The 12,157-nt window shown below is 35.8% G+C and overlaps 1 protein-coding gene across 2 annotated transcripts in view; it reads left to right on the forward strand.

Annotated features, from left to right (window-relative positions):
- Nucleotides 1-237: 237 nt before the first annotated feature.
- LOC113042549 (matrix metalloproteinase-16-like) overlaps nt 238-12,157 on the forward strand; it is a 59,971-nt gene continuing 48,051 nt past the window's right edge. Inside the window, exon 1 of one of the 2 annotated variants that reach the window (XM_026201484.1) lies at nt 238-740. In XM_026201484.1, the coding sequence (XP_026057269.1) occupies nt 630-740 (111 nt within the window). In that variant the 5' untranslated portion in view covers nt 238-629. The remainder of the gene's footprint in view (nt 741-12,157) is intronic. The other variant, XM_026201485.1, reaches the window with a different exon arrangement.

Here is a 12,157-nt window from a genome sequence, read left to right on the forward strand (position 1 = left end):
GTAAGTTTGTATGTACTGTAGGCTATGTTGAGACATTCTGAAACATTTAGTACATATGTAGGTAGACATAAAAAAATTATATATATATATATATATATATATATATATATATATATATATATATATATATATATAAATGCACATGTATTGTTTAAGTTATTATTATTGTTATAGTACGGTATCTGTTTATTTACTCCAGTCTGGTGTTGGGTTTCTGATCTAGGATTCCGTGACGTTGCTCTCCGTGGGTTCTCCGCTGAGGTGGGATTGAGAGCGGAGCGCAGCGCGCATGCGCAGAGGAGAGAGGTATGGTTGAAAACTCGCAGTCCATCGCGCTGAGCAGAAGAGGAGCAGCACAACTAAATGTGACTTATCTGAGCAGCATCATCACATCTGCGCCTCCGGGAGACAAAGAAGAGACGAACTCTGAAGGAGCAAACAACGCGATCAGAGCCTCCCGGAGTGATGTGATATCATCATTATTATTATATCTCTCGACGTGACGACTGTTTGTCTGCCTCTAATGTTTCCAACCCACTGAGACCAGGGGGATTTATTCCTTCTTTTGTTCTTTGCTTTTTTTAGTGACTATAAATAAAAACAGCCAAAACGAATAAATACGGGTCATTATGGTTTTGTTAACACTGCATACTAGAAGAGGGTTGAATTGCTTGTGCGCGCAGTTCTTGCTGTGGATTTTATGTGCTGTGGACGGTGAGGAGCAGCAATTCAGTGTGGAGGTAAGAGATCCACAGAAGAGATGATGTTGATGTCCTTCACAGCTCTATAACAAACCCCGCGCTGGATTGAGCCTTTTTGCATGCAATCTACTAATGCAGTTCACCGATTCAAGCTTTGCACGTTCTGTAGGCTATAACACGCCAAATTAAAGTTTATCAAATGACAACAATGCAGATGAATGGCTTGCATTGTTATTTCTGAGACTTGTTAGTGAATGTTCACCTTTTACATTTATATATTAACTTATCAATAAAATCAATGTTAAATATGCTAATGCATCACACAGTCGAAATGTGCGTTGAAGTTACAGTGCAGTTGCTTTGTAAATAAAAAGCAGCATGCAGCATGTGTTGTGAAGCAAATACACTTCTGTTAGTGTTAACACTATTGTAATGCATTTGTAATGCATTGTTGTATGCATAACATGATGTTGCTACTTCAGTCTATAGCTAATTGGTCCAGAAACACAGTGAAGTGCTTATGTATGTGCACAATAAGTGTTTAGTCCATACCCTTCCATTATTCCGCTCCAAAAGCTTCTCTTTTCCTGTTTTAGACACACACACACACACACATACACACAGGTTTGTTCTTTTGGCACAATCTGATTCACCAAAGGGTGGAATAAATCAACTCGACATGACCTGATATCCGTCCAGTAACCAAAGAAGTCAACCTGTCATTACAGCCTAAATATTGTAAGGGTAAACATGCTGTTACAGTTCAGCTTTTCATTTTTATTAGAAATGCAGCGGCATTTCATGCAAAGCAGCAAAGAAAGCTTTTGCCTTCGAATTGGGCCAACTTTATAAAAGTCCGCTGTGAATTTACAGTTATGCTCAAATGAGACAGCTGTTTGTGTTGTTTGGAATAGTGGAGTGTGTTCAGGACAAAGTTTTTCTCCTCAAGCGCTGGACGCTGTTGCAGAGGCAGACCGCCTGTTTATGAGCTTGACAGTTGTGTCAGATGGCCCAAGGAGCCTAAAATCTGCGGTAAAGCAAACAATAGCTTGAGACGCCCTAAATTTTCATCCTGACAACCGTTATTCTTTCTGTCTCTCGGAACACTGCTATTTTAGACCCATTGAGATTAGAGGCTTTCTCAGGACAGCAGCAATTCAATAACATTTTACAGTACTATGTACTTAAAAGTCCCCAGTCACTGTGTATTTAAGCATCCCATTGTATAAATTAGTGAGAGGCAAAGCGGAATACAGACCAGCTTGATACAAACTTCTTCACTGGACTGATCTGGATTTCTATTTAGAAGAAAGCACCAGTTGCATCAGTGGTTCCAAGCAGAAGCTTTTCAATTCATGGAAACTTTCCATTGCACAGGTTCTTTAGATTAATCTTCAGAATAAAGTTTCCAAAAGAGGGTTTTTGAAGAACCACTTTAGGTTCCCCAACCTTTTAGTGAACAATTCTTAAAAGAAACTAAAGTACTAAAAGAATCTAAAGAACCTTCTTTTCCACTATAAAGATAGGTTCCATGAATTGATGCCAATAAAGAACTTTTTTTTTTCGAGATTATACACTCTTTAAAATAAAGGTTCCAAAAAAATAGGGAATAGTTTTAGTTGAGCATTTCAACAATCTGAAGAATATTTTTCACTATAAAGAACCAGTGTGCAATGGAAAGCGTCCATCGGTTCTTCATGACACCACAGATGCTGATAAGGAGTCTTTATTTCTAAGAGTGAAAGAAAACCCAAAAGGGTTCTTCTATGGCACTGTTGCAAAAACACTCTTTTTGGAATCTTTAATTTCAAAGAGTGAAACGGATCATTTATTCAAAAATGAAAATGTAGTCTTCATTTACTCACTAAAACCAATAGACCGTACACAGAATGTGTACCTACAATGAAAGCCAATGGGTTCCAATGTTTTTTGGGACCTCAACATTCTTCAAAATATCATAGTCATACACACTGTAAAAAAATAAAAAAGGCTCTTTATTGGCATTGATGAAGAACTTTTAACATCCATGGAACCTTTCCATAGGATCTTTATAGAGGGAAAAGTTTCTTTAGATCAACAAAAACTTCTGTATTATGAAAAACTTCTATGGCATTGCTGCAAAAACCATCTATTTTTTTTTAAGAATGCAGGTTTGGAATGACATGAGGGCATATAAAGGATGACAGAACTTTCATTTTAATTGAACTGTCCCTTTAAGAAAGCCTTGTGTGAATCAAACATTCAATCTGCCGGGGTAAAAAAGCATCAAGGAGACAGACAGAATGCATTTTCCACTTGTCCGGGGTTATAAAAGGACACTGATGTAAAACACTGAAGTTCACTGGTGCGGTTTGGCTTACATGTTCTGCTGGTGTGGCAGTGGCAGAGGGTTATATTGGTAGCTTCCTGTGCACACAAATACATTGGCTTTTAGAGGGTAAGATAAGTCTCTGTCTTTCTAAATGGCGCATCTGTAGTTTAACCTAAATCCGTCTTTTGACATTATGACAGTCTCTGTTGGACTGATGTCAGGAGCTGATTGGTCACTGGGCCACAGCATCACCTCAATTTCCTGCCTTCCTTGCAGTTCTACATGTTTTACCAGAGTCATTAACACATGTGTTATGGTTCAATATCTATTCGAATGTATAATGTACACACTCTCAGTACAGTAGACAAGGTCTTTCTCTCTCTTTCTTGCTTTCTGTCTCCGGGTGTATGTGTGTGTTTTGGAGAGAGACATTATTAATAGTGTGTGACAGACAGACAAAAGAGGGATTTAACCAGTGTGCAGCGAAGGCAGTGAGGTGTGTTATAAAAGAAACCATTGACAAACTATTTGGTCTTTCAGAAAGCCAAATTATTAAGAGCTGACAATGGACATGTAATCTTTTCTTGGCAGTCCGCGCGCTCTCCCATACGTATAGCTCTCTGGAGGTCTTTACGAGGCTTTCAGTTGAAGAATGGCCTCCCAGAACCAGCCGAGGAATTATCTCCCGGGAACACAGCTGATTTATTTTTTAATTAAAAAGTATGATTTATTAAATGGGGAAAAAAAGTTGTATTCATATAAATCGTTTGGATTATGGAGGAGTTATTCCGTTCATTGTATAGATTTAAGTCGTCACGTCTTGCGAAAACGCACGCATCAAGCTGTAAAATAGAGCCGGAGCTGTCAGTCAGAAAAACGTCATGTGAACAGATAAAGCTCTGTCACATCGCTCCAACAAAGGCATATTCTCTCCAGAATGACATGTTTGGATGATGTTTGTCACTTCGTATAACATGATGTGTGTGCTCGCGAATAGGAGTCAGATGGAGTTCACCCTCCATCTTTCTGTTGCAGTTTCTATCATTTTGCTAATCTTTCATTAAGCAAGAGTAGATGTTATTTTTACCACCATGGCTACAGTGATTCACCCCCAAAATACACACTGGATGATGTAACTGAAGAATCCATTATATTGTAATATATCTACTTCTCGCATTTGCTCCGAACTAACTCAAAATGACCTTCTTTTAGACAAAATAGGTGAGTTAAAATATATTTGAATACAGAATTAAAATACAGTAAAATATAATATAAAATAACAGTTTTTATAATAAAAATCTGTATATAAATACTAAGCTTTCAGTACAAATATATCACATACCATAAACTGCGATATTTATTTGACTAATCATTTTATTATGCTGAGAATAATAGAACTATGCTGAGACTTCCATGAACATTTTTGAGTGATGATGCAGTGAATCAGAGCTGAATTGATTCATATAAATGGACAGTTTGAACTGATTCGTGTATATGAATTGAACTAATTCTAATTTGAAAATTCAAAGACGCTACTAAAGCTGTCATGTTTGAGAATGATAGAATGAAGAATCATCATCTTAAATATGTCATAAATGCCATAAATATTTAATATATTGCCCAGCCCTAATTGAATTCCAGCATTTGAAGTGGAAAAATACTATGCAGAGACATCCATGGACACTTTTGAGCAATGATGCAAACGAATCATTGAATTAGAGTTGAACTGATTCATATAAATGGACAGTTTGAACTGATACAGACACACTGAACCAACTCTAAATGCTGCTTTGATAAAATAAAGAATGTTTGTAAGACAAGGAAGGATCATCATCTCAAATATTTCATAACTGTTCATTATATTGCCCAGCCCTAAAATTAAAGTAGCATTTAGGGGTTGATCAAATCGATTTAAATAGACCATATACTGATTCATGTAAATTTGAAAATGTATATATATAATATCCCCCAGCCCTAATTGTATGCCAGTGTTTTGGGTTGAACAGGTCATATTAGGCCTATATCTAGCTAATCTGTTCTGAGTATCAGGTGCAAAATCACATTATTAAGAGCCAGGCTTTGGGATTTGTCACACTTGCACATATAATACACATATTCTCTCGCACTCGGCACTCAACACATCACACAGCTTCAAAGAGAATACACAATGTGCAACCCATCCCATAAGCCCTTCACTTTAATTTTATATGTGTACTAGAGTCAGTGAGGTTGCGTCCTGCTGAGCACAGAGTGCGTGACGGCCCAACTGAATGGGTTTAGTTCTGTCTTTCTCACCGGCCGACAGATTCCATCACAAGAACCCTTTGAATAATGGAGTCATTTGACAAGGTCGGTTTTGTTCCTGAGTACAACATGAAAGTCTCTTTTGAAGGCTCGTGAATGAACAGAAGCTCAAATGTTTATTAGATCGTTCCCTTCATAGTGTGTTTATGCTTTTGCAGTGTTTCTGAGTGCCACTTTCTGTCTTGAGGCCTAGAGAGGACATGAGTAGATTGTTGACATTTTCTCAGCTCTTAATTGTTAACGGTTGTTGCATTTGTGCAACATCATCCTGTGAGTTTGTATGCTTGTGCAAGCATCAATGCATGCATGCATTCTGTTCGTACATTGTGTCATCGTGTGCATTTCCAGGCAAGATCGCAGTGCTCTGTGCTTCATGTAGCATGTTGTGTTCACACATGGTCTCTCTGATGTCAGTTTGGCTCTATACGGCGAGCAGATTTTCGACGTGGAGGGGACTACACATCCGTCTGTTTATCTGTCCTGCGAGAAGCGAGCGCACCAGCACAACCCAAACACTTGGTTCTGTCTGAATGCAATGTCTATTTCTAGCTTTCTTACTCCCCGGACGTTATTTTCTTTCTTTTTTCCTTGGCGTAATGTTAGTGTGCTGAAAGAGACTGTTGCTCGTCAATTTTTAATGGCACGGGTGACTGCTGGTGTTGAACAGACGCACATGACACTATGAGTTCTCTTGAGATCTTTGGGGTTTTCTATTGACACTGTAGGGACCTGGAAAAATGTCCTTGCAGCTCAATCCAGTGATGACTAGACATAGCATAGACACTAACTATACAGTTTTAAAATGCATATAAATATATATATATATATATATATATATATATATATATATATATATATATATATATATATATATATATATAAACTGCGTTTTTATAGTAACATAAAATGATGTCATCTATTTGTTTTGTTTTTTTCTTCTATTTGAAATGTGACGAATTAAATAGAAGGATTGAGTTAATATCTAATCCATGTTTCATTATTCATTTAAGAAGTCATGAGATAAAGACTGATAAAAATGCAAAATGGTGCAACTCATTAAACACTTTAGGATACCATAAGATGTGCTTCACATACTATAAAATACTAGGCTGTATACAAGTACATACTGAGCAATATTCATTATGCTAGTACTCTATTCTGAACATGTACTGTAGCAACAGACACAAAGCTCTTTATGGAGGAAATGTACTGTGAATGAATGAAAATGTTTTGTTTGGAACTGGGTTAAAAACGTGCTAGATCCGTGCTAGGACTGTGACATTCTCTGACATTTGCCCAAAACAGTCGGCAGCGGTTGATGGAGGGCATGAGACGGAGAGGTAGCCATGGAGATCTCATGTGCGATATGACGCTTTGGTATGTGTCCGGATGAATAATTTAGTGCATGTGAAAACCGATACCAGAGAGCGATAGCCTTTACCCACACACACTTACACTCACTTAAGCACAGGTGACGCAAGAGATCCCATGTGTCTGGTGTCGCAGCTCAGCTAAAACAGACAGCATTTAAGTGCCATTGTGTAAGAAGGTCATTTTTTTATATAAGCTAAACAATGTGCTTAGACACACACACACACACACACACACACACGCACATTATATACAGAGAGACAGAAAAACAGTTATGGCAATTCAAATTGCATGCAGGGATGATTAAATCACACATAAAATTAATGTAGCATTAGTGATGTAAAGCTTCCCAAAAGCCCATACAATGAGTAAAAGTTCTGAGTTCTAGCCTCACTTGGAATTACATTTTCTTAATTTAATTTAACTAAAATAGTGACTGTTTTCACACAGGTGTCCCTGAACACACCCCTTGTCTGTCATTGGTCAGACAAAAATAGCCCCGCCGAAACTCACGCTATTGGTTGAGCAAGTGTTGCTGTTGCTTGGCAGGTCTGGATTCTCAAACAAACTGTTTTGAAAGAACCACGGAGCCAAAAACACATATTTCACGTCTAAAGATGAACAAAGGATTTTACAGGATGGAATTAGAAGTATTTTGACTAGGCAAGCTCAAAATCACTTATTTATCTGTGATCTATACTCCATCTGTACATGTTGCCATGGTCACATCTTCTCTCTGAGGGTGGTTCATTGCTAATGAAGCATTCGGACGGCCTTTAGGGTTCAGCTTTGATGTTTCTATGAGGCTAATTAGGCCTCGTTTGGCTTATTAGCTAGTGATCCATGAAGCACATCAGCTCTGAAAGTTCAGTGGCGTGGTTCTGCAAACAGACTATGGCGTCAGGTCCACTCCGGCCTAAATCATATTGTATGATGTTGGTTGACCTTTTTGCAGCTCAGCAATGGCTATGTTCCAGTGTTATTTTTATAGTTTTATAACTAAAAATAAAACTATTAAAAATGAAATGTTTTGGCAAAATGCCAAATATACATAGATTATATACATTCTTTGAATATACATATTATATATATATATATATATATATATATATATATATATATATATATATATATATATAATAAATAAATTAAATTAAAATAATAATAATGGCACAAAAGGACATAAAAAAGACTAAAACAAAATAAAAATAAAAAATATGAATCCTTATTTAAAATACTAATAAATTCTGTAATAATACATACATAATTCAAAAATAGCACTATTATGCTCAAGAATACTAGCATATATGTTATGTACTATTAAAAAAACTTTCTGCGCACTCTGACAAAATAAAACATTGTGAAGCAATGTATTATCACGTATATAATATTTCATTATATTACATTTCCTAATGACCAATACTTTTGAGGCTTAGTGTGCAATACTACAAAATAGGAATTTCAGGCATCATTTTCGTGAATGTTATTCATATGGTATTTATGGCTCATGTGATTGGCTCATGAAAAATATACCAAAGAACAGTTCACTTCTAGATATGTAACTACCAATGAGATTAACAAAAATGCTAATGGATATCTTTCTCATTGACAAGTTTGCTATTTGGAACACATCCATAATCAAACATGAATGACAAAAATCAAGAGACATTAACAAAAAAAACAACAGTAAGCAAACAGTTTTCAGCAAAAAAATAATAATAAACAATGAATAAACAAGTTGGTAGACTAAATGGTAAAATATCTGGGTTTATAACTTAAAGCTTGTAGCCCAAAGTTTCTTTCAGCAAGACACTTGAGTGGAAAAAGTACAGTAAAGTGCTTTTGACAACAGCATCTGCCAAGTAAATAAATGTCAGTCTCACCAAAATACACCTGTAGGCCCAAAGCTCTGTTCATTTGACACGCGGTCCACATCCAAGGAGCCAACGTACAGTATCTTGTATCCTGGTTGTGTATGGAATTACATTTGTTTCAATAATAATGAACGAAACTTTATAAAACTGAACGTAACTTTTTCAGAAACTATCCAAAATATGCCATTACAAAAGAAGAAAAATGTCACAAAAGAAGTGTGTCTTTGGTTGCCAGGGCAAGACAACCCTGCACAGATTACCAGAAGAAAAAAAAAAACAGCATTAAGGGACCAGTGGATGGAGTTTATTTTTACCGAGCATCAACGGAGTTGTGCAAGTGTTTTTGTTTTTTCCCTGCATTTCGAAGATGCTTGTTTTACAAACAAGGCCCAGTTAATGCCGGATTTGCGTATCGTTTATTTCTTAAGGATAATGCAGTCCCAACGAAAAAGGGTCACGATCGTGTGTTGGAACCGCAGGCGGTGAGTAAAACGGCTTCAAATATCTCTGTGTTGTTAACTTAGCTATCGGCGCGTAAGCACATCAAGTAAACAACATGCGATGTTGTCATCAAACTGCACTTTCCACATGTACAGCTAAAAAAAAAAAAAAAAAAAGACGACAAAGTGGAACTTAGTCATTTTCCAAAACAAATGTATACAGTTTCAGTACATACCACATAGAGACATTGTTGCTGATGCTGCTCTTGTTAAATTTCAGCCTCTGGATCTGATTCTGGATCATAAATTAACGGCTAAATCTGACTGTTAGCCATGGTTAGTTTTTCCTCACGGTAAAGTCACAGCTTCTAAACGCTCTCAACGCAAAAGCCTACTCGCGCTTTTGATTATTTAGCTCCGCCCACACGTCACGTCTCCAGTCGGTCATGTTTTTCCGGGAAAAATCGCTACAGACTATCTTTCTCTTATGAATATAATAAAACTAAAGACTTTTTGGAGTTATGAAGGTTGCAGTACTACTCTATAGGTACTCAAGATTAACAGGATAATGAGTGAAAGCGAGCATTTCACCCCCCTTTAAAGTGCACCACACATGCCAAGTTTTCCCAAATCCAAATGCACCTCAGATCACTCTCTCTCCCTCTAGAGGTCCCCTGGGGTATCTTCAATCCTCACAAAACCCCTCACACTAACGATGACTATATACAGCCAAATGAACAAGTCATACACTGAATAATCCATAGCTCAGAGGAGACCTTTTCTGAATATTTCTCTACTTACATAACACACATGTATCTGTCTTCACTGTATTAAATGTGTTTCTGCTCTGATATAAAGTGATTGACAGAGAGGTGTTAGAAAACATTGACCTGCTGTGTGGAGCTCAGCTGTCTATCATCAGCAGATAAAAGAGGGTAGATAACACTGGAAAGCTGGAAGAAGAAATGAGTTTAGACACCAGGGAACACGAAGATGAACCTGAAGTGCCAAACGCCTCGGATTATCCTTCTTTTTATCGTCATTTCCACTGTTTTGTGTTCCTCTCTAATTATATTTGAATGTTTGGATGCCAGCTAACATATTATACATTTTGTACTGAGGCATGAGAGTGGTTCAGTTCATCTCAGGACAACAGAAAAGCAGATGGCTCTCAAGAGGATAAAATAAGAATGCAAAAGTAATTCTGTCAAAATGTGTAAATAAATTAAATTAAATTAAACTTTAAACATGTATTATTATATTATAATATTGCACAATTTTTCTTGTCTCTATAAACAGTTTATAGAAAGCAGAATGCAAAAATAATTGTCAAAATCTGTAAAATAAATACATTTAATTATATTTAATGGCATTAAATTAAACTTTTAACATGAACGTATTATTGATATTATTATTAACAATAATACTCAATTTACTCTAAACCTGTCTGTGGACACTACTAGGGTTGGGAACATATTATCTACCCAAATTAGCTACAGTATTTAGCTATTTATATACTGTAGCTATTTAGCCATTAAAGTCTTGTGGTTTGTAATTTCTGCTTCACTACTGGAACTAAACATAATTGCAAAAAATGATGATTTCAACAAAGTTTGGACAAAAAAATAGTCCCACAATACTGGTTAAGTCAATTATGTTATGGCTAAACCAGTCAGGCCTTTCAAACAAAATTATTTAGATCCCATTAGTGGCAGAGAAATGGCACACTTCACTTTTAAGTTTACTGGTTTAAATAGTACAGCGTGTCTAAAACGTTTGCCAGTACTTAACACAATAAAACACCATACCTCCCACAGATTAAGTTGAGCTTCACTGTGTTTGTTTATACTTAATTTTTGCCAGGATTTTTGGTGTTTTGCAACCTTTTGGTTTTGAAACAAAGTTTGAGAATAGTTTGTCATTCTTCTTTCTGGAAAAAAGGTCCCTCAGCACCCTAAACAAACAGAGGAACATGAAGCGTTGGGCGTAAATGCTGGGCAGCAATAACTGTGTTGAGTTGTGCAATCGAATTATAGCACCTCTGCACAATGCCGCCTACAAAAACGTGACAGATTTGCTGTTCTGGTTTGGTTTCCTCACTCACTTCAGGTCTGTGCATTATGCAACACCTCATCACATATGTGTCTGTAAACCCAAACCACCATAGATCCCCTTGGATCCAGTTACAACATCAAATTAGGTTACGGTTTTTATTCATGAATTCTGAATTTCAGTGCCAAATGCCTGTGCCAGTTAAAAGTATGATTCCTGTGCAGAGGAAAACATCTGAAGATAACAGATCGCTGTTTAGCTAACAGCATGCTGTGACTGAATGCAAATACGGGATATTTTAGCACAGCGTTACACTGCCCTGACCAGGCGTGCCATTGGTCGGGCTGAAGGTCAACCAGTAAAAATTCTGTTAAGAAATTCTACATTAAATTGCCTAGTTGGCAGGTCAGAATGTGTTATGCATATTTTAGTTTACCCTAGATGAGATATTGCTCTTTCATAGCTCAATAATTTTATTAAGTTTTGAAATAAAAATATGATTAAACCTAACTTAAAAAACTTAAGATATGTTGTTTTGGAAACTAACCTAAAATAAACAATTTGAACTTGAAGTACCAAAATTGCTAAAACTAAAACCAACATAAATATTGCTATAAATATAGAAGAAATAAAAAATAACTTAGATGACAAAAACAAACAAACAAAAAAACTAAAATGTAAAATGCTAAATACTTAAATGTAAATCAAACCTAAATTGAAAACGTATATAAAAATCTAATTAAAATATTAAATAGAAATATAATTATGAATGAAAAAATTCTACATATTAATTGAAGAACTTAAATGTACAAAAATCTAAGATATGTTCCTTTGGAAAACTAAAATAAATAATTTGATTTTGAAGTACCACAATTTCAAAAAAAAAAAAAAAAAAAAAAAACATTTTTTTTTTATATAGAAATATGACAAATAATAATAATAATAAATAACCACGAAAGAAAATGCATAGAAATTACTCAAATGTAAACTAAAACTAAGATAAAAACATATTAAAAGTCTAATTTATATAATTTAATTATTTAAAAAACATCTAAATATTAGATGAAAATGTTCAAGCTAACCTGAAATAAATAATTTAAAGCT

The sequence above is a fragment of the Carassius auratus genome, chromosome 24 (assembly GCF_003368295.1).
Source record: "Carassius auratus strain Wakin chromosome 24, ASM336829v1, whole genome shotgun sequence".
NCBI classification, from domain to species: Eukaryota; Metazoa; Chordata; class Actinopteri; order Cypriniformes; family Cyprinidae; genus Carassius; species Carassius auratus.